Source organism: Xenopus laevis, chromosome 7L, assembly GCF_017654675.1.
Source record: "Xenopus laevis strain J_2021 chromosome 7L, Xenopus_laevis_v10.1, whole genome shotgun sequence".
Classification (NCBI taxonomy): Eukaryota; Metazoa; Chordata; class Amphibia; order Anura; family Pipidae; genus Xenopus; species Xenopus laevis.
Window position 1 is genome coordinate 3,690,722 of NC_054383.1, and position 26,286 is coordinate 3,717,007.

Genomic DNA, 26,286 nt, shown 5'->3' on the forward strand with positions numbered 1-26,286 from the left:
TCTTTGAGGCCACTGGGAGCAACATCCAAGGGGTTGGTGAGCAATAGATTGTTCATGAGCCACTGGTTGGGGATCACTGGATTAGATTACAGATCTTAGTACTGGGATCCTCTGACGGTTAATGGGAATGTTATTAGAATTCTTATATGAAACACAAGTTGTACCCAGAAGAGAAGGACCGTTGTGTTCACAGTTGCCACCTTTTTCGGAAAAGAATACTGGCCTTTTTAACTTTTTCCCCTATTAATAACATTGGGATCAACCATGATTTTTACCGGCCAGGTGGCAACACTACTTGTGTTGCACTTTTATTTACTTATGGAGTTTCACATGACCTTACTTTTGACTGCATAAGTCCATCTGTCCTTCACTTGCTAATAATCCATAAGAGACTGACTCCTCCTCTCTGCCCTGCAGTGTGCTATATATACACAGTGCGACTGGCACTCTCTGCTGCATCGGGCACAAGCACCACAAGGTCAAAGGTAACCGGCACAGACCTATATAAAGAGTGAGGAAATTATCAAGATATTTCTGGTTTCCATCACTTTTTCTATCCCCATTCCTCCATCTATCTGCTCTGCTAATATAGGTCTTAGCTGAGATGTTGGGGTGTAGAGCTGGCTTTGTGGGGCGCTTAAAAACCTTAGTACAACCTAAAGGTTTATATATTTATTGATGGGGCTGTAACAGTGGAATCCAGTATATAGCAAGTCAATGAATAGGGTGTCAGTGGAAGGGACTTTAATTCTGGGATAATGTGTTTTAATCTCAGGAACTGCCTAGAATATAGAAATGACACAATCACATTTATGTATATATGTATATATAAAGTCATTGCTGTGGCTCCTCATCATTAACTTTGTAATTTCTCTTCCCAGATGAGTCTGCTCTGGGCAGTAGCCCTCTGTTTCCTCACTGTCGCACAAGGTAATGTGATATTTGTGTCCCAAAGTTCAATTCTTCATACCTGTAACTTCAGAACCTCAAGTGGTCTCACATTTTAGACTTGTACAGCGTACAGGCCCCCAGAATGACCATATAAAGGCACAAGGCTGCAGACTGAGTTATACAGGGAACTCTGAGTATCACTCGTGTATTATAAGGGATAATGTACCCCCTACTGTAAATGATAAGGATATTAGAAGTCACTGAGGGGTTGTTCTGTGACCATATAAAGGCACAAGGCTGCAGGCTGAGTTATACAGGGAACTCTGAGTATCACTCATGTATTATAAGGGATAATGTACCCCCTACTGTAAATGATAAGGATATTAGAAGTCACCGAGGGGTTGTTCTGTGACCATATAAAGGCACAAGGCTGCAGGCTGAGTTATACAGGGAACTCTGAGTATCACTCATGTATTATAAGGGATAATGTACCCCCTACTGTAAATGATAAGGACATGAGAAGTCACTGAGGGGTTGTTTTGTGACCATATAAAGGCACAAGGCTGCAGGCTGAGTTATACAGGGAACTCTGAGTATCACTCATGTATTACAAGGGATAATGTACCCCCTACTGTAAATGATAAGGATATTAGAAGTCACTGAGGGGTTGTTCTGTGACCATATAAAGGCACAAGGCTGCAGGCTGAGTTATACAGGGAACTCTGAGTATCACTCATGTATTATAAGGGATAATGTACCCCCTAGTGTAAATGATAAGGATATTAGAAGTCACTAGGGGCTCTGTGACCATATAAAGGCACAAGGCTGCAGGCTGAGTTATACAGTATCACTCATCTGTTATAAGGGATGATGTACCCCCTACTACGTACCCCCTACTGTAAATGATAAGGATAGGCTGTGAAAGATGGGAAGCAGGAGAGGGACAGGTCCTTGTTCTTGGAGTTCTGTGTAATAGTTAAGGAGCTGTTTGGGGAAGCTGGTTACATATCTTGGTCCAACATCTTCATTGTCATACAGAAATCCCAGCAGCCCACGCCACAACCCTACAAGCTTTACCCCCACCCTGTTGCCTCTTCCACACCGAAAATTTAGTCAGTTTTCCTGCAGTTCTTATAAAGAACAACTCCCCGTATCCTCTCTCTCATGCTCAGGCCCCTATCCTTCAGATCATCAACTGGTTCCCCACAAGTCTCAGCTCTATGGAAAGTAGGATGAATCCAGCGCACAGCCAATAGCCACTTTATGAAGAATATTTCTATCTTCTTAGGAATAGACGTACCGCACGTCTCAAGTCAATATTTTAACCAAGAAAGAGGAGAGCACTCCAATACAGATTTACTGTTGTGAATAAGTGTTTATTGCCGACTGACAAACATGTTTCGGGCCTTAGTGCCCTTTCTCAAGTGTTACACCGTCCCCACAAGTTTCAGCCTCTGGACTTCCAACAAATCTCCACCTCCAGGTTTTTTATTCTCAAGTCTCCAACATGACAAATGACATTTCCCTTCTCTGCTTCCCAGGGGCGCAGGTTTGCTACGACCGAATTGGGTGCTTCGCTGATACCAGTCCATACTCTGGCACCGTGCAAAGGCCAATCACTAAATTACCTTGGACTCCAGAAAAAATCAACACCCGTTTCCTGCTCTACACCCGATCCAACCAGAACAGCTTCCAGGTACCAGGGTGGGACAGAAGGCAAATAAATTGGTGTCAGTATTGTAGGAGTGTAAATCAATGATATTTCAATTTTCGGGGATCTGTTCATGAATTAAATACCATGTTTTCTTCTCTTTTTCCATTAATAACATATCCTGTCCCTACAGACAATCAGTGCCATAACCCCCTCTACCATCTCATCATCAAACTTCCGCACCAGCAGGAAAACCCGATTTGTTATTCATGGGTTTACGGACAGTGGGACTTCTTCCTGGCTCACTGACATATGCAAGGTAAGGAGATCATTCTTTGTGTTATTGAATTTAAGTGCGGAGGTGCTCCCCTGGGCTGCCTCTATGCATAGTTTCAAGTCTAAATTGCCGCAAGGGCTTGTCACAGCAGCACGGTTGGTGGATTTGAGGCCAGATAAGAAACTGTTCATCCAATCAGTTGATTCTCTATCGTTCAGAAACTCTTCGTCATAGAGGACGTGAACTGCATTGCCGTCGACTGGAGCGGTGGTTCCCGTACCCTGTACTCTCAAGCCTCCAATAACGTGCGGGTCGTGGGCGCAGAAGTGGCTTATTTTGTAAAGATCCTACAGGTACATTTTCAGGATTTCATATGATCTGGACAAGGTTAAGGAGTTAAAGGGGTAGCTAAACTGACATTAGTCATTTTTAGTTTAGAAAAACACAAAAAAATAGTATTAAGCACCCCAATAGTGATGCGCAAGCTGGTTCGACACCCAGGGGTGGGATGACCGACTTCTACACACATTTTGCAGTTTGCAGGCAGGTTTGGGTTGAGCTCTTCTTATGCTCTCCCAGCCCATGATCTTATTGGGTTTGCTTTTGACTTTGGCAGCCTCCATTTATAGGCTCGCCTGCCCGCCTCCTTTGTAGGGATGTAGCGAACCGCCGCCGATGTGTTCGCGAACGCCGTTCGCGAACACCGGCAAAATTTGCGAACAGTTCGCGAACTGTTCGCGAACTTCGAACATCCGAAAATCGTTCGATTCGAACGATCGAAGGATTGAAATCGTTCGATCGAAGGATTTTCGTTCGATTCGAACGAAAATCCTTCGATTCTAGCGGTCGAATGGTCGAACGATTTTGACGCGAACGCCTATTGGCGAACGTCGCGCGACGTTCGCGAACTTGCGGCGGACGCGAACAGTCGAAGTTCGCGCAAACTAGTTCGCTGGCGAACAGTTCGCTACATCCCTACTCCTTTGTGACATCAAGAGATGGGCACGGGTCAGGCACCGGTTTATAAATGACTGGTTCTAATTTTAAGTGCAACTAGCCCCCTCCCTTAACGAGACTCTTTTATTAACAGAGTAACTTTGCCTATTCCCCGGCCAATGTGCATCTGATCGGACACAGTCTGGGAGCTCATGCAGCTGGAGAGGCAGGGAAGAGACAGAGAGGCATCGCAAGAATCTCTGGTGAGTAAGAGAATATCCAGATAAATCCTTCTCCCTGTTTCCCTGTGCCTACCTATAAACTGTATACCATGTACAGGAATGGGACCTATTATCCAGAATTTTCGGGACCTGGAACTTTTCAGATAAGGGATCTTTCTTAAATTTGCATCTCCATACCTTAAATCTTCTAAAAAAAACATTTAAACATGGAATAAACCCAACAGGATTGTTTTGCCCCCAAGGCAATAAGGATTAATTATATCCTAGTTAGGATCAAGTACAAGGTACTGTGCTTCTCTGTATGATGATATTATGAGTATAATCTGCCCTTGATCACGTATTATTATTATTATTATCATCATATCATTCTCCTGATTATGCTGAAACATTGAAGAGCAGTGAACAAAGTAGCAACAATTGTTCTAAATAAGGAGGCACTTAATGGCACAAAATGAGTCTTCATTAGCTGAAAGCCAGGTCTGGTATCTTTCCCTGACTTAAGTGCATTCAGATCTAAAGGAAAGTCTGTCTCATACAGTAAATTGTTATGGCACCTATGATTCTGATTATACCAAGCAAAAGCAGCCATTTTGGAATGTGGGTGGAGCTTAATAGCACCAATAGTATCACAGTAGAAGAGGGGATGCAGTTCAGAAATGGTACTTCTGATTTGGTTGCAAACAAAAGCAAAATTGATCCAGTCCAACACATACTGTGGTTAACTCAGAATTCTGTGGTTAAGGAACTGATTAAGGTGCCCACTCTGCCCCAACTTAAAGCCAACTTTGGTTCTTTTAGAAAGGGTATTTGCACTTTTAGGTGCTATAAAACATACTTACAGAAATGGTTCCAACTATTCCTATGATGTGTCTGTATTCTGCAGGCCTGGACCCAGCCGAGCCTTACTTCCAGAACACTCCAGCAGAAGTCAGACTGGATACATCCGATGCGGCTCTGGTCGATGTCATTCACACTGATGCTGGTCCTTTAGTTCCAAGTCTCGGTGAGTTCAATCATTAGTACATAACAGCCTATCCCCCTGCAAAGAGACCCCCGGAGTGTTTCATACGTTACTGTAGTGTCATTAAATAGTAGTTTCCGAATACTTTGGTGCAAACTCTATAGTAATTGTTCCACTGTGTGTCTGTGCATCTGCAGCTTGTGGGCACAGACAGAACCAACCTGTAGCCAATCATACAACTGCCGGGTCTAAATCACCCCATAATCATCCAGAGCGGCAGGGACAAAAACCAGGATGTGTGTGAAATGTTCCTCTGTATAAAGTCACGTTCAACCAACTATTTGTTTCAGGTTTTGGAATGAGCCAAGTGATTGGCCACCTGGATTTCTTCCCCAATGGAGGAATTCACATGCCGGGATGCCCCAAGAATATTGAGATCCCGAATGTCAACGTGGAAGATATCTGGAATGGTAAATATATTTCTGCAAAGCAAAGAATCCATCCTTTCTTCGATATGGGACTAAACAAATTATGGGGCAGGTTGGCACCAGGTTCTGGCATGGAAAATGGAGAATCACCAACTTCACTCTTGCTGAGAATCCTTCTCCAACTTCATATTGAGAAGCTTGCCTAAGGCAGCAGTGCCAGTTACAAAGGGCAGCAAAAAGCCACCTCTTGTAACTTTAAGAGCCAAATGTCTGTTTTTTAACAAAGAAATTTGGCTCCGTTAGTACAGAGAGCGCTACAACGACGTGGCCCCTATTTGACAGTGACGTTTTACGCTCGGAGTGGGAGAGGGGGCATCGCCCCTGCAAAAAAACATCATAACATGTCATGACCCCCAGCTCAACAAATTATGTAAATATAAAAGATTAAGGAGAAGTGGAAGAAGAAAGTAGGACACAATAAAGGTGGCCATAGACGTAACAAAGGCACCCAATCAAAATTCTCCGTCCAGCTGATCGATGAGCCGAATGATATCCAAGTCTTCTGCCGATATCGGTCGGCTCTTTTCCCACCATACACGCACTGAATATTGTACGAAGATTTGTTTTGTACGATATTATCTGTGCATCTATGGCCACCTTTAAGCTCATTTATAGGTACTTAAAGGGATACTGTCATGGGAAAAAATTTTTTTTCAAAATTAATCAGTTAATAGTGCTGCTCCAGCAGAATTCTGCACTGAAATCCATTTCTCAAAAGAGCAAACAGATTTTTTTATATTCAATTTTGAAATCTGACATGGGGCTAGACATATTGTCAATTTCACAGCTGCCCCAAGTCATGTGACTTGTGCTCTGATAAACTTCAAACACTCTTTACTGCAAGTTGGAGTGATATCACCCCCCCTCCCTTTTTCCCCCCAGCAGCCAAACAACAGAACAATGGGAAGGTAACCAGATAGCAGCTCCCTAACACAAGATAACAGCTCCCTGGTAGATCTAAGAACAACACTCAATAGTAAAAACCCACTGAGACGCATTCAGTTACATTGAGAAGGAAAAACAGCAGCCTGCCAGAAAGCATTTCTCTCCTGAAGTGCAGGCACACGTCACATGACTTGGGGCAGCTGGGAAATTGACAAAATGTCTAGCCCCATGTCAGATTTTAAAATTAAATATAAAAAAATCTGTTTGCTCTTTTGAGAAATGGATTTCAGCGCAGAATTCTGCTGGAGCAGCACTATTAACTGATGCGTTTTGAAAAAATGTTTTTTTCCCATGACAGTATCCCTTTAAGGTATAAACAAGCTCTTTGCACTTTCATGTAGTTGGGTTAAGCATCAATGCAGCCACCCAGTCTGATCAATATCAATTGGAAAATGGGTACAGTAAGAGGGATGAATGGAAAAAGGATAATAGGAAGCACGTAGAAATGCCTGACAGAACGGAAAATCAGATTGGGGTGATGCTAAAGCATTGGAACAGACGAAAGAAAACTGGGAGAATAAAGAGCGTGAAATGAAAGAGAAATAGGATGGGAGAAAACCAGTAGAAATTGTATTAATCAAATGGCAGCTCCCCATGTAACACACGTTTGTTTCTATCCATACAGGAGTTGTTAATTTTGTGACCTGTAACCACATGCGTGCCATCAAGTACTACACCGACAGTATCGGTAATTCCGGCACGTTCGTCAGCTACCCCTGTGCAAACTGGGACACCTATCAGGCGGTGAGTGTTCCCTTGAATCTTGCTAAACTTGCTGCTCTCCAGCTCTTAGGAACTCCCAGCATCCTAGAAGATGATAGAACCGAAAGTGATTTCCACTTTCCAGCAGGTTTAAAAATTAAATCTGGTGATGCACCATGTCGGCCAGTGCGTGTTGGTTAGTGATCAATTGGACTGAAGAAGAGGCAGCCGAATAACAAACTGCATCACATAGAGGTTATTATTTAGAGGCCCATTTATCTAAGGTTGAATTTCGAATTCATGTGATTTTTTTTTTATTTGAATATACTCACAATTCGACTGGGAAAAATTCAGATGTCTAATATTCAATCTAATGGTTCCGACCCAAAATTCGCATTCGATGCGTCAGTAAGGCTAATAACATCTCCAATGGTTCAACGGACCTCGGCTATTGACTTGTACATGAACTCGGCAGGTATTAGGTGGCGAATATTCAAATTAGGACAAGGTGTGATAAATTTACATTCGAATAGGGGGATTCAAATTTGAATGTGAATTTTGAAATTAGAAAAAAGGTTCCCCGCCCTGTGTGTTATTTAGATGTGCAAATTAGGTAGTGGCAGTAGGCATAGAAAGTGCACCCAATGGCAGGAGGTAAGGGCTCTCTTGCACCCATTGGGGTTAAGCTCTGCCATCACTCTAAACTCATAATATTATACAAGGTATAGAGTGCAGTTACGGTTGCCACCTTTCTGTGGCTCACGATCCAGTCAGTGGCACAACGGGTGGGGTAAGATATGTCATGGGCAGGGCCAGAACTAGGGGTAGGCAGAGTAGGCAAGTGCCTAGGGCGCAAAGGGGGAGGGGCGCCAGGCACGTACTTACTCCTACCCCTAGTCCGGTCCCATCTCTGCTGACCGCCCATCTGTGCGAGTACGCAAACTCATGCGTACATTCGCGCATGCGCAGAAGCGTCTATGCGCTGACGTGTCTATGCGCTGAAGCGTCTTTTCGCGCCTAGGGCGCCTGCCCGGCTTGGCTCGGCTCTGGTCATGGGGCAGGGCTATGATGTAGCGATCAACAATTGGCTGATCGCCATGTCAATCAAGGAGTATACTGCCCGGATATCCTTATTTGGAAAACCAGGCAGACTATCTTGACCCGGCAGTTCTTCTGAAAACCGGGCTGTGAGGGTCAAAACCAGAGGGGTGGCAACCCTATGTGCAGTTCTGTCCAGGATATTAACTGACTAGGAAGGTTGTGATATAGTCTGGACTACCTGAATCAGCATTAAAGGACCAGTAGCATCAAATTTATAGAAAAAAAAAATTAGTTAGTATATAACGAAAAAAAAACACCAAAGTTATTAAACTTTAAAATCGCACAACCTTTATTAAGAAATAATACTGAAACTCCTGTAGTGTTCCTCTTCAGAAAAAGCGACACGGCGACGATTTCTAATCCCTGGCTATCTTCTATAAAGAAGGCAGGGAGGAGAAATCGAGGGTCGCACGATGGATTGCCTTTTCATAATAAAGGCTGTGCAATTTTAAAGTTTAATTAGTGTTAGTGTTTTTTTTTTTTCGTGGTATACAAATGAATTTTTTTTAAAAAATGTTGATGTTACTGGTCCTTTAATGAAAAATACAGTGGAAATCTTAGACAATCACTTGTGCTTAATATTGTTCATTATTTTATTGTCTCTTCCTATAGGCTCGCTGCAAAACCTGTCCCAGTGCCGGATGCCCAAAGATGGGTCATTATGCAGACACATACCGTGGCGTCACCTCTTCCAGCCAAGTCTTTTATCTCACCACCCCTTAATCCAACATGGCACCTCTGAACTTCATCTCTGTAATACTTTGTATTTTACATTGTTCAAATCATTTTTAGGGAACATGGTGACAGAACAAAGCTCTGCCCAATGGTCCCTAAAACAAATTAAACCATTTAGTGCACAAATGTCTTTTGTCTCTCTCTGTACCTCCAACACCTGCACCTCGACAGGGAATCAGAATAGAATATTCTCCAGAATTCACAGGTTTATTTTAATGTTAAAGGGGTGGTTCACATTCTAAGCAACTTTCCAATTGGTTTTCATTATTTATTTTTAATAGTTATTTGCCTTTTTCTTCTGACACTTAGCAGCTTTCAAATGGGGGTCTCTGACCCCTTCTAAAAACAAATGCTCTGTAAGGTTACAAATGTATTGTTATTGTTACTTTAAATTACCGATCCTTCCATTCAGGCCTCTACTATTCATATTCCAGTCTCTTATTCAAATCAATGCATGGTTGCTAGGGGAATTTGGACCCTAGTTACCAGATTGGTAACTTGTAAATTGAAGAGCTGCTGAATAAAAAACGAAATAACTCAAAAACCACAATAAATGAAAAATGAAAACCAATGGCAAATTGTCTCAGAATATCCCTCTGTACATTATACTAACAGTTTTCCCCTTTAAAGGAAAACTATACCCCTCAAACAATGTAGGTCTCTATAAAAATACATCACATAAAACAGCTCATATGTAAAACCCTGCTTCATGTAAACAAACCATTTTCATAATAATATACTTTTTTTAGTAGTCTATGCCATTATGTAATCATAAATAGAAAACTGCCATTTAAAAAAAATAAGGGCCGCCCCCTGGGATTGTACGATTCACAGTGCACACAGACATACCAAACAAACCATACATGTTAGGTCACATGAACCAATTAACAGACAGAGTTGTGTCTTTTGCTTCCACACTTCTTACTGTTACAGTTAGAGCTGCAGTATTTCTGGTCAGGTGATCTCTTCCTGTTACAGTTAGAGCTGTAGTATTTCTGGTCAGGTGATCTCTTCCTGTTACAATTAGAGCTGCAGTATTTCTGGTCAGGTGATCTCTTCCTGTTACAGTTAGAGCTGCAGTATTTCTGGTCAGGTGATCTCTTCCTGTTACAGTTAGAGTTGCAGTATTTCTGGTCAGCTGATCGCCTCCTGTTACAGTTAGAGCTGCAGTATTTCTGATCAGGTGATCTCTTCCTGTTAGAGTTAGAGCTGCAGTATTTCTGGTCAGGTGATCTCTTCCTGTTACAGTTAGAGATGCAGTATTTCTGGTCAGCTGATCGCCTCCTGTTACAGTTAGAGCTGCAGTATTTCTGGTCAGGTGATCTCTTCCTGTTACAGTTAGAGCTGCAGTATTTCTGGTCAGCTGATCGCCTCCTGTTACAGTTAGAGCTGCAGTATTTCTGGTCAGCTGATCTCTTCCTGTTACAGTTAGAGCTGCAGTATTTCTGGTCAGGTGATCTCTTCCTGTTAGAGTTAGAGCTGCAGTATTTCTGGTCAGGTGATCTCTTCCTGTTACAGTTAGAGCTGCAGTATTTCTGGTCAGCTGATCGCCTCCTGTTACAGTTAGAGCTGCAGTATTTCTGGTCAGGTGATCTCTTCCTGTTACAGTTAGAGCTGCAGTATTTCTGGTCAGGTGATCTCTTCCTGTTACAATTAGAGCTGCAGTATTTCTGGTCAGGTGATCTCTTCCTGTTACAGTTAGAGCTGCAGTATTTCTGGTTAGATGATCTCTTCCTGTTACAGTTAGAGCTGAAGTATTTCTGGTCAGGTGATCTCTTCCTGTTACAATTAAACTGCAGTATTTCTGGTCAGGTGATCTCTTCCTGTTACAGTTAGAGCTGCAGTATTTCTGGTCAGGTGATCTCTTCCTGTTACAATTACAGCTGCGGTATTTCTGGTTAGGTGATCTCTTACTGTTACAATTAGAGCTGCGGTATTTCTGGTCAGGTGATCTCTTCCTGTTACAGTTAGACCTGCAGTATTTCTGGTCAGGTGATCTCTTCCTGTTACAATTAGAGCTGCGGTATTTCTGGTTAGGTGATCTCTTACTGTTACAATTAGAGCTGCGGTATTTCTGGTCAGGTGATCTCTTCCTGTTACAGTTAGACCTGCAGTATTCTGGTCAGGTGATCTCTTCCTGTTACAATTAGAGCTGCGGTATTTCTGGTTAGGTGATCTCTTACTGTTACAATTAGAGCTGCGGTATTTCTGGTTAGGTGATCTCTTACTGTTACAATTAGAGCTGCAGTATTTCTGGTCAGATGATCTCTTCCTGTTACAGTTAGAGCTGCAGTATTTCTGGTCAGGTGATCTCTTCCTGTTACAATTAGAGCTGCGGTATTTCTGGTCAGGTGATCTCTTCCTGTTACAGTTAGAGCTGCAGTATTTCTGGTCAGGTGATCTCTTCCTGTTACAATTAGAGCTGCGTTATTTCTGGTTAGATGATCTCTTACTGTTACAGTTAGAGCTGCAGTATTTCTGGTCAGGTGATCTCTGAGGCAGCACACAGACCATCACAAAATGGTGGCTCAAGGCAACAGATGCAAAAGGGCAATATTTACTTAAATATATATTCCAGTTTGGTAAGATTCTTTAATATGACACTTAATATGATATAAACTATCTGTTGCTCAAATATTAATTTTGGGGGTATAGTTTTCCTTTAATTATATTGTTACCTGCATAGGATCTGAGCTGTGGGGCCTTCACACTAATATGTATGGACAGGAGGTACTTATGAGGGATCCTTTTTATTATACAATGTCATGGTCTAACCCCCATCTCATATATACGCACAGACGGAGGAAGCTCCAATTTCATAAACCTAACGCAGTGCATTGTGGGTGATGTAGTTTTCTTCAGGAGAGGAAAGAATTCACTCAAATGGCAGACTTGATAACTTCTCAAAGTACTAGACAGCGTCGTCTAAGGTAACGTTAAGCAGAAGTCTGTCTGTTTGTTCACAGTGGAGTTTATATAACATAAGTACAATAACATAAAGATAGAAACTCACAGATGAATCCTCAGGAGCCATTACAGACCGGATCCCTGGCTCCATACATAGGGCTTGTCTTTATGGTAGAGCTTTAGCCTCGCGCTTACTCACGTTATTCCAAATACCACAGGTTTCCCAAACCTGTCTCTTCACAGGAGATTTTCCCATCTTTCTCTCTCAGAAAGTACTTCCTGTTTCCTGCTTCCCTTCAGAGAGCTCCCCTCCCCCAGGAAGTGACATCACTCACAGTAGCAGCACTAGGTATTTCCTGCTGACTGCATTGAGCCACTATTATCTTCCTTATACGCTGGGTCTCAGAGAGCATTCTGGGTGTTGTGTACCTAACCCTAGTTTCCCATAGGAGCCTCTATCAATAGACACAGTGCATGTGCATCTAAAGAATTGGGTGCAGAAGTCATTTTGACACAGAGCAACAGAAGTCCATACCTCCCAACTGTCCTGTTTTTCACGGGACAGTCCCGAATTTGACAACTCACCCGGCAGTCCGGATTGTTATTGAAATGTCCCGAATTTCTCTTTGATCTGCTGCACTGAACAGCCGGAAAAAGATACAAACTTTCTAAAACTTAATTAAAGTAAGAGGCTTCTTGGCAGAGAGCCTAGAATATGTGGCAGCTGCAGATACATTTGTAACAATTTAAAATAAGCAAAGAAACAATTGTAACAATTTAAAATAAGCAGGTCTCTTGGGGAAACTGTGACTTGCAGCGAAGGAAAGCTACCAAATCAGTTTATTGCCAATAAATAAGTGCAAGCTATAAGACTATATTAATTCTGCAGAATGCTTTACCATACCTGAGTAATGAGCTCTAGAAGCTCTCTCTGTTTGTTTAGGATAGCAGCTGCCATATTAGCTTGGTGTGACATCACTTCCTGCCTGAGTCTCTCCCTGCTCACTCATAGCTCTGGGCTCAGATTACAGCAGGGGGAGAGGAGCAAACTGAGCATGCTCAAGCCCAAGCCCTGGAGGTTTAAGCTGAAAACAGGAAGTCTGATACAGAAGCCCATGAGTACACAATAGAAGGAAAGAAATGTGCTGTTTCTTTTGACAGAGGACTCAGAGCAGCATTACTTTGAGGGGTTACTGGTGTATTTATATAGACCTTTCTGATAAAGCTTACTTACTTTTAGCCTTTCCTTCTCCTTTAAGGGCAATAGCAAAACTGTAATGTCTAATACATAAAACTTGACCCTAAAACCCCCCAGAAATGTGGTCAAACTTTTCATATCCTGACAAATTTTGTAAAATGGACTTGGTATTTAAGGGGTGTGGCCATAAAATGGACATGATCAAAACCTCTTTCTATTTTCCAGATGTTGGTGAAGTATGGACGTCACTAAACGCAAACGACAAGATTTTCCGTCTTAAATGGCAACAGCACCTGGTGGCCGCTATCATGTTGGAATTATAGGGAAAAACACAGAATTATGGGTAGAATTGCACTTTGCACAACGGTTTTGACTTAATAATCTCATTACTGGCTCCTCTTCCTGTGCTTTTCTACTGCAAGACATTCAGTCGGAATTTTTGATCTGTTAGATGGGAAAATATTCCTTCGATCCCTCTACCTCTGTCCGACCCATGTGGAAATGGAACAGTCCTGCAAACTGCATTTGGATTATAAGATGCAAACTAGTGCATGTCAAGGTTATATAGTTACATAGTTACATAGTTACATAGTTAAATTGGGTTGAAAGAAGATAAAGTCCATCAAGTTCAACCCCTCCAAATATTAATATTATAACATATAACAGTATACCGGTATGTCACAAGCTCAATGTGTATTTTTCTTCAGAAAGGAAAAGGACACCTGCCCCATTCTGCCTGCTGAAATAACAATAATTAACGACCACTGTTAATTATTGTTAATGCTCTCTGAGTACTTACTGTCCACAGTTCATTGGCTCATTAAATATTCGGGTGCCTTCCCCAATCGAAAGCTTCTCTGCAAACTGTGTGCCTGGATTCTGCCTGTAAGTGCATCAGACATAACTGATACAGCACAAATATAAATTTATTCCAGCAATTAACTAGTACAGCTTGTCCACTACTGGTGCCATAATGTAATTCTTCAATACAAGTGAGAAAAACCCAACGCGTTTCAACCCTGCGCATGGTGTCTTAGTAAGGGGCACATGCAAGGAATATAAATGCAGATCTGCATGGAGGAGAAATGCAGTTGTAGTTGCCACTGAGTATCATGGATGTTGCTCATTGTTGTACCTGATGATGTCACTGTGAATGCGCACAAAGCTGGGTGGGGCTAATACAAGATGGATGTCTATTTGAAAGATTTATGGGGACCTCTTCCTTCTGGAGGTGCTTCATTTACTACATGTCTGCACTGTGTCCAGCAATTCTTCTCACCCCACCAGTGTTCCACATTAACCTTCTGCCACTCACTTATATTCCCTAAATTGCATACAGGCACTAGGGCCCTTACTAAACTTATTGATGGGGCCACAGCTGCCTTGCTAGGAAATACAACTGCCTCTCAACCCTGAGGTAAACTCATTAAGATCTGCCACTTATTAGCCCTGAGCATAGAAGGACCACTCCACTCAAGCCCAGGTTGGGGATGAGCACAAAAGGACTTTCCACCAAATCCCTATACCTCTTGCCTCTCCTTTCATTTAGAGTGAGGTTACCCAATCTTGACCCAATTTAGTTGCACAATGAGTCAAGAGTGAGTTTATTGTCATTTCATATATACGTTTGTACAGTACACAGTGAAAGGAAACAACGTTCCTCTAGGACCCTGGTGCTACACACAACACAACATACAGTAGATGTACCGGACAATAGTGATGGGCGAATTTATTCGGCAGGCGCGAATTCGCTGCGAATTTGCGCGATTCGCGTCCAGCGAATAAATTCGCGAAACGCCCGCGAAAAAATTCGCCGGCGTCAAATTTTTTTTTTCGAAAAACGGACGCCGGCGTCAAAAACGGCGCCGTTTCGCGAATTTTTCGCCGTTTCGCGTGAAATTCGTGAATTTTTCGGCGAAGCGAAACGGCACAAATTCGCCCATCACTACCGGACAACAGACAAAAAGTGCAAAAATGTGCAACTCCTGCAAGACAGGACAGCACAGTGCAGGGACAGGACAATACAGGGCACACTCAGCAGATGTAATATGTATAGTAAATAATGCTAAATGTCAGACATGATGGTGTATCATTGTGATATGACAGTAGTAAGAACATGATAAAGAACATGATAAAGTGCAGATGTGCTCATAGAGAACAATTGTATCCAATGGCTATTTATTTATACGATGGAGTACAGTGGTGTGTAACGTTGTGGTATATAGTAAGGTCAGATGGAGTGTGAGTGTGAGTGAGATCTGTCCGGTCTCTGAGTATTCAGGAGCCTTATGGGTTGGGGGAAGAAACTGTTACACAGTCTGGTAGTGGGGGCCCTAATGTTTCGGTACCTTTTTCCAGATGGCAGGAGTGTGAGCAGTGAGTGTGAGGGGTGTGTTGGGCTTTCTTGGCTAAGTAGCTGGTGTTGTGGGACCAGGTGAGGTTCTCCGCCAGGTGGACACCAAGGAATTTGGTGCTTTTGAAAATCTCCACATTAGAGTCGTCTATGTAACTTGATGTTAGTGCTGGACTGGGATTCGGCCCAATCTTCATTAGCATCAAGAGCCAATTTATCTAAAAGACAGAACCACCTGGACCCACCCTGAGATAATAACAATATGTAGGGGTTATTAATGGTTGTGGACACCTTAGAACAGTGATCCCCAACCAGTAGCTCGTGAGTAACATGTTGCTCTCCAACCCCTTGGATGTTGCTCCCAGTGGCCTCAAAGCAGGTGCTTATTTTTGAATTCCAGGCTTGGAAGCAAGTTTTAATTGCACAAAGACTAAGTATAGTGCCAAGTAGAGCCTTTTGTAGGCTGCTAGTCCACATAGTGGCTACCAGGTTACACTTCCCTACCTTGCACAGTTGTACTCGCTCACCTCGCAGCACTGAGAAATGCAACAGGACGGAGGGTGGGAATGGAATGTGTCCTTAGCCCCCATGGCCATTTGGTTGGCTATATGGAAATTACTAAATGTTAAGATGGTGTGTTTCCCTTTAACATATAGGGCCATGATGCAGAATAGAGTAAAAAGCACCAGCATGGTTTCAGGTCCAGTCCTGGTGCTTAAAGGGGTGGGTCATCTTTAAAGGGATTCTGTCATGCTTTTTAGATTTTATTTCTAAATGACACTGTTTACACTGCAAATAATTCACTGTACAATATAAAATGTCATTCCTGAACCAACAAGTGTATTTAGTAGTAATATTGGTGTGTAGGTGCATCTCAGCTCATTTTGCCTGGTCATGTGATTTCAGAAAGAGCCTGCACTTTAGGATGGAACTGCTTTCTGGCAGGCTGTTGTTTCTCCTACTCAATGTAACTGAATGTGTCTCAGTGGGACCTGGATTTTACTATTGAGTGCTGTTCTTAGATCTACCAGGCAGCTGTTATCTTGTGTTAGGGAGCTGCTATCTGGTTACCTTCCCATTGTTCTGTTGTTTGGCTGCTGGGGGGAAAGGGAGGGGGGATAAGTCCAACTTGCAGTACAGCAGTAAAGAGTGACTGAAGTTTATCAGAGCACAAGTCACATGACTGGGGCAGCTGGGAAATTGACAAAATGTCTAGCCCCATGTCAGATTTCAAAATTGAATATAAAAAAATCAGTTTGCTCTTTTGAGAAATGGATTTCAGTGCAGAATTCTGCTGGAGCAGCACTATTAACTGATGCGTTTTGAAAAAAACATGTTTTCCCTTGACAGTATCCCTTTAAGTTAACTTTCATTATGTTGGCCCATTCTAAGCAACTTTTCAATTGGGCTTCATTATTTATTATTCATATTTTTTTAATTATTTGCCCTCTTCTTTTGACACTTTTCAGCTTTCAAATTGGGGTCACTGACCCCTTCTATAAAACAAATGCTCTGTAAGGCTACAAATGTATTGTTATTGCTCCTTTTTATTACTCCTCTTTCTATTCAGTCCATTTACTAAGGGGCGAAGTGAATTTTCGAATTCAAAAACTTAGAATTTCGAAGTAATTTTTGGGTACTTCGGCCAACGAATAGGCCACAATTCGATTCAAATTGAAAAAACTTCATAAATTCAACCATTCAAAAATCGAAGTACTGTTAAAAAATTAGACTTGGACACTTCGGCACCTTAAACCTGCCGAATTGCTGTTTAGCCTATGGGGGAACTCCTAGAACCCCTCTGAGACTTTGGCTACGTTTTTAGAAGTCAAACGTTTTTTTTTGTATCGAACGATTTTTACTTAGCTCGAAAACGGCCTTCGACTATGGAAGCATCAAATTCGATGGTCGAATTTCGAAGTTTTTTAACTTCGAAATTTAACCCTTAGTAAATGTGCCCCTAACAGTTAATTTAAAGGTGAACAACCCTTTTAAGGTCCATAGACAATGCTGCGGTATCCCCTGGTTACAACTATACTCCCTGTCCCCAGGTATTTAGGCCTCTGTGAATTGAATCACTTATTACTCCACTCAGACTATAAGCTCTGTGGGTCAGGGTCTCCCTTTCTTGTGCCCTTGATACTGTTCATATATGTATTTTTGTATTTATTGCAACGTTTGTCCCCCTGTTATTTCTGTTCATTTCTCTGCTCATATAGAACTATATACTGCCCCTTTTTTGCATCTGAACCTGAGCCTACAGTAAACAGTATATTATTCTGTTGTGTTATATAACCCCCAAGGGCAGCCCTTATCAATATTGTATTTTAACAGTCCAGAGTCAATATATATGTTTCCCAATAACCTTGAAGTTCTAAGAATCTCCAAAACAAACTGTAGTGGAAAATTCACAGTTTGGACAGTTTATTGATGTCCCCGCAGTTTATTTCAGTTTATTTATGTCATTTATTTATACATATATTTGATTTAAACCCAACAATCATCGATTTGCACAGATTCAGAAGACTTTTCATGTCCCTATGTTTGTCCTTCACTTACTAATAATATATAGGAAATTGACTCCGCCTCTCAGCTGTGGAATATTCTATATATATATTGGGACTGGCACTCTCCCTTGCAGCTGGCACAGGCAGCACAGAGGCAAAGGTAACTGGCACATCTATAAAGAATGAGGGATAGGCGCTATAATAATGTAATATTGTTCTGGTTTCTATGACTTGCCGTATTCCTATTTTTGGTTTTGCTCTGACAGCTTTCAGCTGAAATTTAGGGGTGCAAATCTGTGCTTATGGGGTGCAGGATAAAAAGTTTATTGCACCATAGTTTGGAGGATCTCTATCAGTGAATAGTGTGTATGGTAAGTGAGTCAGGGGAAGGGACTATAACTGTGGGATGTGCATAGTAAGGTAGTTGGATGGGGTGTAGGTATAATAAGTTAGTTGGATGGGGTGTAAGTATAATAAGGTAATTGGATAGGGGGTAGGTATAGTAAGGTAGTTAGTCGGCTGGGGTGTAGGTATAGTAAGGTAGTTGGATGGAGTGTAGGTATAGTAAGGTAGTTGGCTGGGGTGTAGGTATAATAGGGTAATTGGATGGGGTGTAGGTATAATAAGGTAGTTGCATGGGGTGTAAGTATAATAAGGTAATTGGATAGGGGGTAGGTATAGTAAGGTATTTGGATGGAGTGTAGGTATAGTTAGTTAGTTGGCTGGGGTGTAGGTATAATAGGGTAATTGGAAAGGGGGTAGGTATAGTAAGGTAGGTGGATGGAGTGTAGGTATAGTAAGGTAGTTGGCCCGGTGTAGGTATAGTAAGCTAGTTGGCTGGGGTGTAGGTATAATAGCGTAGTTGGATAGGGGGTAGGTATAGTAAGGTAGTTGGCTGGGGTGTAGGAATAATAAGGTAATTGGATAGGGGGTAGGTATAGTAAGGTAGTTGGATGGGGTGTAGGTATAATAAAGTAGTTGGATGGGTTGTAGCTATAATAAGGTCGTTAGTTGGGTGTAGGTATAGTAAGACAAGATGTGTTAGTGCCGTTACAGACATCATCATAAAATTGGTCATTTTACAGAAGGGTTGGCAAATCATTTCTTTTTTTCTCCAGATGAGTCTGATCTGGACATTAACCCTGTGTTTCCTTGCTGCTGTACAAGGTAATGTGCTATTTGTGCCCCAGGTCAGTTCTGAATTCCTCAAAACCCCTTGAAAAGTTGATCCAACTGATTAGCCATAGTTTGGTGACTTATGTTCAGAGAAAACTGCAGGGGGCGCTGATCTCAGACGTGTATACCACCCCTGTATGCTAAGGGGGTTTATAATGGTGGGAGTTCATCATTACTGGTCAGGATCCAACCACTCTCTGATTGGATAAGAGATCCTCAATGGTGTCCTTGCGAGTCAATGAAAACCCTCCCACAATAGACAGTATAATGTGCTCCTCTGAATTCTACTGTTTTAGCAGTCACTAAGGAGAGAAAGGGGCCCCACACTATAGGGGTAAAATGCTGGTGATTACCCCAAACCCCTAGTAGGACAAGAAGGAGATTGTAGGACAAGGGCAGAAGTAAAGCTTAGGAACTATAGGACCAGGGGCTGGACTGTTCTGTATAAGGGGGTAACTGCTTGATGATCCAACTTGATGATCCAACTGACAGTTCTTTGCTCTGCCAACCAGGGGCACAGGTTTGCTATGACCGAATCGGGTGCTTCGCTGATACCAGTCCATACGCGGGCACTGTACAAAGGCCAATCACTAAATTACCATGGGCTCCAGAGAAGATTAATGTGCAGTTCATGCTTTACACCCGGTCCAACCAGAACACCTACCAGGTAACCGTGTGCCCAAACTGCAGAGTATTCTTATAGGAAGAAGCAGAGAGAGATGGGAGACTTTGTTGGTGCCAATACTTTATCCCAGCTGCTCTCAAGGTAGAACCCCATCACATTAAAACCCTCTTTCTTAGCTCAGCCCTGGTAATTCAGTAGAGGAAAAACGAAGCTGTACTGTATTTCTCAACATTGTAGCACTTTATGAAGACACTGAGCATCAATGGTTCTTCACTCTATACAAGATTAATGGACCATTGCAAAGACCCTTCCGTATTACTACTCCTGTGGAGCCCAATATTGCACTTGCTGAGCTGGCCTATCTATCTCACTAATCCTATGAGTGTGCTAGGGCAGAAACAGCTATCCACTGACTTTAACTAATTTATGGGGTGCCTGTTACCAACTTCTTTAAGGATGCTCATCTCCTTAGGGTCCCAAACTTTGTACTAGGGCCTAACACTCCAGGTTCCGAACACATTCACCCCAGCTACTAGTTGGAGACCAAAGATCCAGGCATTGGTGTAACTAGAGGGCATGGGGTGCCCGCTGGTAAGAGAGCGGTTGGAGAGGGAGATATTCTTTTCAGCAGATCCCCCTGTTCCTCAGGCCCCCTGACACTGTTGGGTCTTCTTCTCTATAGTTACACCACTGGTACAGGGAGCATAGGGCTCTTCCTCTTTGGGCTCTATTAACATCCATAGAGAAGTTGGGGAGCAGGTACCCCATGAACTAGATAAATATAGTGGACTATAGAAGGAAAATGGTCATACTACCCCTATGTCAATAAGGGAAACCTCCCTTCCACAGGGCTTAATTCAACTAACCAGGACTGCAAGTTGGGTAATGAATCCAAAGGGGACACAATGTGGGCCGGTGGGTCAGATCGTAGGCTAGCGGTTCTCAAAATTGCCCAAGCAAGACCCCTTAGGTCTCTAACACGAGAGGGGGAAAATGAAGAACAAGAGGTCAAAGTGTAATGAAATTAAGTATATACAGTAGAACCTCAATATTTCACCTCTTGATGTTAAGTTTTCCCTCGTTTTACATTGTATTATGTCCCTGATATCATATTTTCTTGGATTTTACACCATTTTTTCTGGTCCCCTGAAAAATATAAAATGGGTGTTCTACTGTATTAGCCTATGTTTCTATTAGAGCAGGAAAGGGAAGAGTAAAACAATCAAGGGAAAGAGTAACAGTACACGGTGTTACTATACCTTAAAATCATATGTATATATATAACATCTCTTGTCCCTACAGACCATCAGTGCCATAACCCCCTCTACCATCTCATCGTCAAACTTCCGCACCAGCAGGAAAACCCGATTTGTTATCCATGGATTTATTAGCAGCGGGACAAACTCCTGGGTCACTAATATGTGCAAGGTAGGGAGACCTTTTTTAAATTGTGGGTGCTGACATGTTCCCCTGGCATGTAGGCACAGTTACAAAGAATTATGCCCTTTGGTGCCAAAATGACATTGTACCAATACCAATCTGCCCCGGGTTTACTTGTGCTTTAGATGAAAGATTCTAGAATATGTTGGGGACTCAGTAACTGACAGACGGTGCCTACTGCAGGGATCATGTCTAATTCTACTGACAGTTAGTACTAAGGGTTGCTATGTATGTGCGGCCAGTTGGTTTTCTGTTGGGTTTCCAGAAAGACAAGAAATTGTTCAGCTGCTTCTTTGTTGCTTTGTTTCTTTTATCACAGAAACTGTTGGCAACCGAGGACGTGAACTGCATTGCCGTCGACTGGAGCGGTGGTTCCCGTACCCTGTACTCTCAAGCCTCCAATAACGTGCGGGTCGTGGGCGCAGAAGTGGCTTATTTTGTAAAGATCCTTCAGGTAAATTTCTGGATTTTGGATATAATCCTGGAAAGGCCCCCCCAGGGATTCTGTCATCATTTTTATGACATTGTTTTTATTTCTAAATGACACTGTTTACACTGCAAATAATTCACTGTACAATATAAAATGTCATTCCTGAACCAACAAGTGTATTTAGTTGTAATATTGGTGTGTAGGTGCATCTCAGCTCATTTTGCCTGGTCATGTGATTTCAGAAAGAGCCAGCACTTTAGGATGGAACTGCTTTATGGCAGCCTGTTGTTTCTCCTACTCAATGTAACTGAATGGGTTTCAGTTGGACCTGGATTTTACTATTGAGTGTTGTTCTTAGATCTACCAGGCAGCTGTTATCTTGTGTTAGGGAGCTGCTATCTGGTTACCTTCCTATTGTTCTTTTGTTTGGCTGCTGGGGGGGGGGGAGGGAGTGGGTGATATCACTCCAACTTGCAGTACAGCAGTAAAGAGTGACTGAAGTTTATCAGAGCACAAGTCACATGACTGGGGGTAGCTGGGAAACTGACAATATGTCAATGTCAATAATATTAAGCATCCGAAGTCTTGTTTTACATGCAACTCGGGCCCATGCTTATTGAGACCATTTTATTAACAGAGTAACTTTGCCTATTCCCCGGCCAATGTGCATCTGATCGGACACAGTCTGGGAGCTCATGCGGCTGGAGAGGCAGGGAAGAGACAGAGAGGCATCGCAAGAATCTCTGGTGAGTAAGAGAATATCTTGATCTATTCCAAAGTCCTTGTTCTCGCCTAACAATGAGGCCTGGCTAAAATATTCCAATCAAAAAGCTGCTGCTTTCTGAGCAAAACAAAAAATCTGCTGATGGACCTTTCCTCCATCCATTGACTTCTCTGTAGGACACCAGATAATTTGGACGTATGAACATATGTTGTATTGTTTAATTGGCCCAATTACACTGAAGCGATGGATAGCAGCGAAGGAATGGATTAATTCCACCTATCACGATTTCCTTTCCCATCCACTATGTCAACTGAAATACTATTTCATTAGAGATACCTTCTCACCTAGCGATACAGGCAACACCACTGGGAAGTATGGTTTATACAGAGATAATCTCAAATTATATGTTTGTGTTACAAAAATGGGTCTTTTTGAAAACTCTACAATTGAGTCATAGATGCACTAATGAATTTAAAAGAGGAACTACATAAATGTGACCTGTGATTGGTGCTTTTAAATTTAAATACTGGGACATATTCTGCATGTTTCTCTCCAAGTGTTTGAAGGCAAACAATATGTAAGGCTTGTTCATTTTGGGCTATTTTGTCTTACAATAAAATGACACAAATATGGCATACACTATTCCTATGATATGTCTGTATTTCCTAGGCCTGGACCCAGCCGAGCCTTACTTCCAGAACACTCCTGCAGAAGTCAGACTGGATACAACAGATGCGACTCTGGTTGATGTTATTCACACCGATGCTGGTCCTTTGGTTCCGAGTCTTGGTGAGTCAATTTCTTATTACATAACAGCCTATCGCCCCCCGCAGAGAGACCCAAAGTGGTCCCTAAGCTACTGTAGTGTCATTAATTAGCAATTATCTGGGTTGCATTAGTAATTGTTCCACTATGTGTCTCTGTGTTGGCAGAACCAACCTGTAGCCAATCAGACAACTGCCATGTCTAAATCATCCCAAAATCATTCACAGAAGCAGGGATCTCCCAAAAATCCATCAGAGATGTTCCTCTCCATAAAGTGACATTCAACCAGCTGGGGTTGGTTCTTTATTTAACTGTTGGTGACTCTTCATTTTAGGGTTTGGGATGAGCCAAGTGATTGGCCACCTGGACTTCTTCCCCAATGGAGGAGTTCACATGCCGGGATGCCCCCAGAATATTGAGATCCCAAATGTCAACGTGGAAGATATCTGGAACGGTAAATATATTTCTGCTGCCCCCAAAATTATTGGAGCAAAGAATTCAACATTCCTTAGATATGGAACTAAATGAAGTAGATTGGTACCAGATTATGTTGCCGGAACCACAAAGATAGCAACTTCAGCCTTGCCCAAGTCATGGCCTGAACTCCAACCATGGACCCTCTCCTGCTCAAATACTCACTACATGAAGGTATCCTCCTCTCCATTCCCACCGCTCTTACCCACCCAATACACACACTGCAATGAAGTCACAAACACCAACCGCAACTCAGGACAAACCCATCCAGGACAAACAAGCTCAAATTAACATTATCTCAGATCCCCCCAGCCGGGGGAATAGGGTTTAATAATATGAAACAAAAACGTAAAGAAGAAACAGTGGCACTTACCAACAGACATAAGTAATATATAGTATAATATATAGTGAATAAAGTAGCCCCTCTTGTAAAATATAAGGATATTATAAGTTACCGAGGAGTTTCATGACCATATAAAAGTACGAGGCCGAAGGCCGAGTGTTTTTATACAGGTCATGAAACTCCGAGGTTACTTCTAATATCCTCATATTTTACAACTGGGGGTACTTTATTTATTATAATACACACATTTAAGCGAGTCATGTGACAGAAATGACATCAGAACTCACCGTTTATAACTGATGACATCAGAACTCATCGTTTATAAGGATATCATTTACAGGATATTCATGGCTTTTGTGTATTATATACAGTATTATGGAAGCTCCCCATGTAAATCTGCCTGTGTTTGTTTTCATACAGGAGTTGTTAATTTTATTACGTGTAACCATGAGCATGCGGTCAAGTACTACACCGACAGTATCGGCAACACCAGCACATTCGTCAGCTACCCCTGCACTAACTGGGACACCTATCAGGCGGTGAGTGTTCCCTTGGCTAAACTTGAAACTCTATAGCGCAACGTGCAATTTTCGGAGGCAAATAGCCATGTTTTTTCCCATAATACAGTTTGAATAGGTGCAAATCCGTTGATGTAGGAACCTTGGAATTCCTGCCGCATTCAGGGGGGAGGTGGCTTCATGGTCCCCCATCATCCGTAGGTGCAGACAATTCAGCTAAATTGCTAGAATACACACAATGGTGCAACTCAATAGTAGAGCAAGGTATGAGTCTGGAGTCTGGACCTTCAATAAGTGTAACATTTTGGCAGTGTGTTGGGAGTTTCCTTAAATGAGAAGGATCTTGGGGTCTTTGTAGATAACACGTTGTCTAATTCTGGGCAGTGTCATTCTGTGGCTACTAAAGCAAATAAAGTTCTTGTATAAAAAAGGGCATTAACTCAAGGGATGAAACATAATTGTGTCTCTTTATAGGTCCCTGGTGAGGCCTCATCTGGAGTATGGGGGCAGTTTTGGACTCCAGTCCTTAAGAGGGATATAAATGAGCTGGAGAGAGTGCAGAGACTAAGTGCAACTAAACTGGTTAGAGGGAGGGAAGAGTTAAATTATGAGGGGAGACTGACAAGGTTGGGGTTGTTTTCTCTGGGGGAAAAAAGGCGCTTGTGAGGGGACATGATTAGACTTTACAAGTACATTAGAGGACATTATAGACAAATAGCAGGGGACCTTTTTACCCATAAAGAGAATCACGTACCAGAGGCCTCCCCTTCAGACTAGAGGAAAAGAAGTTTCATTTAAAGGAACAGAGTAGGGGGTTCATCACAGTGAGGACAGTGAGGTTGGGGAATGCACTGCCGGGTGATGATTCAGTTAATGACTATAAGAGGGACTTGGATGATTTCTTGGACAGACATAATACAAAGGCTATTGTGATACTAAACTCTATAGTTAGTATAGATATGGGGATATATCATTTATGTGACAGTAGGGAGGGGTGTGTGTATGGGGCTGGGTTTTCATTTGGAGGGGTTGAACTTGATGAACTTTGGCTTTTTTCAACCCAATTTAACTATGTAACTATGTAACTATTTAAATTACATCTGCATCCTACAACAATAAGAAAACAGTAAAAGTGATAGCAGATAAGCTGAAGCTCGAGCTCAAACATGGCAGTTATAATGTCAGAAATCCAGTGATGCCGTTGGTTTATAGGGAAACATTCTACACTTTCACCTTCCCAATATTTGGGGCCTCTGCTCAACCAGCTCTCAGGGTTGTTCCAGCCTTTCTTTACAACCTCTTAACTGTCAAGAATTTACTTATTAGCCACATGATTACAGTAACATTTCAATGTCTCTTCCTATAGGCTCGCTGCAAAACCTGTCCCAGTGCCGGATGCCCAAAGATGGGTCATTATGCAGACACATACCGTGGCGTCACCTCTTCCAGCCAAGTCTTTTATCTCACCACCCCTTAATCCAACATGGCACCTCCAACAGCCAGTCCTGAACTTCATCTCTGTAATACTTTGTATTTTGTATTTTGCATTGTTAAAACCATTTCATACTTACAGGGAACACGGCCTGGAACTGTAGCACCCATATCTCCAATTAAATCCTGTAATGATCAAACGTCTCCTGTAACTCTCTGTACCTGCAGCACCTCAACAAGGGAGCAGAATATTCACCAGAATTCACTGGCGCTCCATTACCTGCTCAGGAACTATGTTCTGGGGTCTCACTCTCTGGCAATCCCCCAAAATGTTACAACCAACCAAACACCACTTGTGGGAATGCAATAATGTAACCCCCATATACACACAGACAGTAACTATATAATATATAGACACCCCCATATCATTTACACACAGACACTAACTGTATAATATATAGACACC

At 42.3% G+C, this 26,286-nt stretch overlaps 2 protein-coding genes across 2 annotated transcripts; both read left to right on the forward strand.

The window, feature by feature from the left end:
- The first annotated feature begins 452 nt into the window (after positions 1-452).
- Positions 453-9,051, forward strand: MGC85357 (protein). Its single transcript, NM_001093832.2, is given in 10 exon segments — positions 453-485; positions 882-930; positions 2,433-2,587; positions 2,736-2,861; positions 3,038-3,172; positions 3,910-4,018; positions 4,881-5,000; positions 5,309-5,428; positions 7,017-7,135; positions 8,807-9,051. Coding segments are annotated over 9 exon segments (1,044 nt in total). The 5' UTR covers positions 453-485; the 3' UTR covers positions 8,918-9,051.
- Positions 9,052-18,536: 9,485 nt separating this feature from the next.
- Positions 18,537-25,894, forward strand: LOC121395713 (pancreatic triacylglycerol lipase-like). Its single transcript, XM_041569989.1, has 9 exons — positions 18,537-19,061; positions 19,583-19,737; positions 20,998-21,123; positions 21,455-21,589; positions 22,203-22,311; positions 22,959-23,078; positions 23,389-23,508; positions 24,292-24,410; positions 25,756-25,894. Exons 1-9 carry the CDS (start codon positions 18,848-18,850, stop codon positions 25,864-25,866), a joined length of 1,209 nt encoding a protein of 402 aa, XP_041425923.1. The 5' UTR covers positions 18,537-18,847; the 3' UTR covers positions 25,867-25,894.
- The last annotated feature ends 392 nt before the right edge of the window (positions 25,895-26,286 follow it).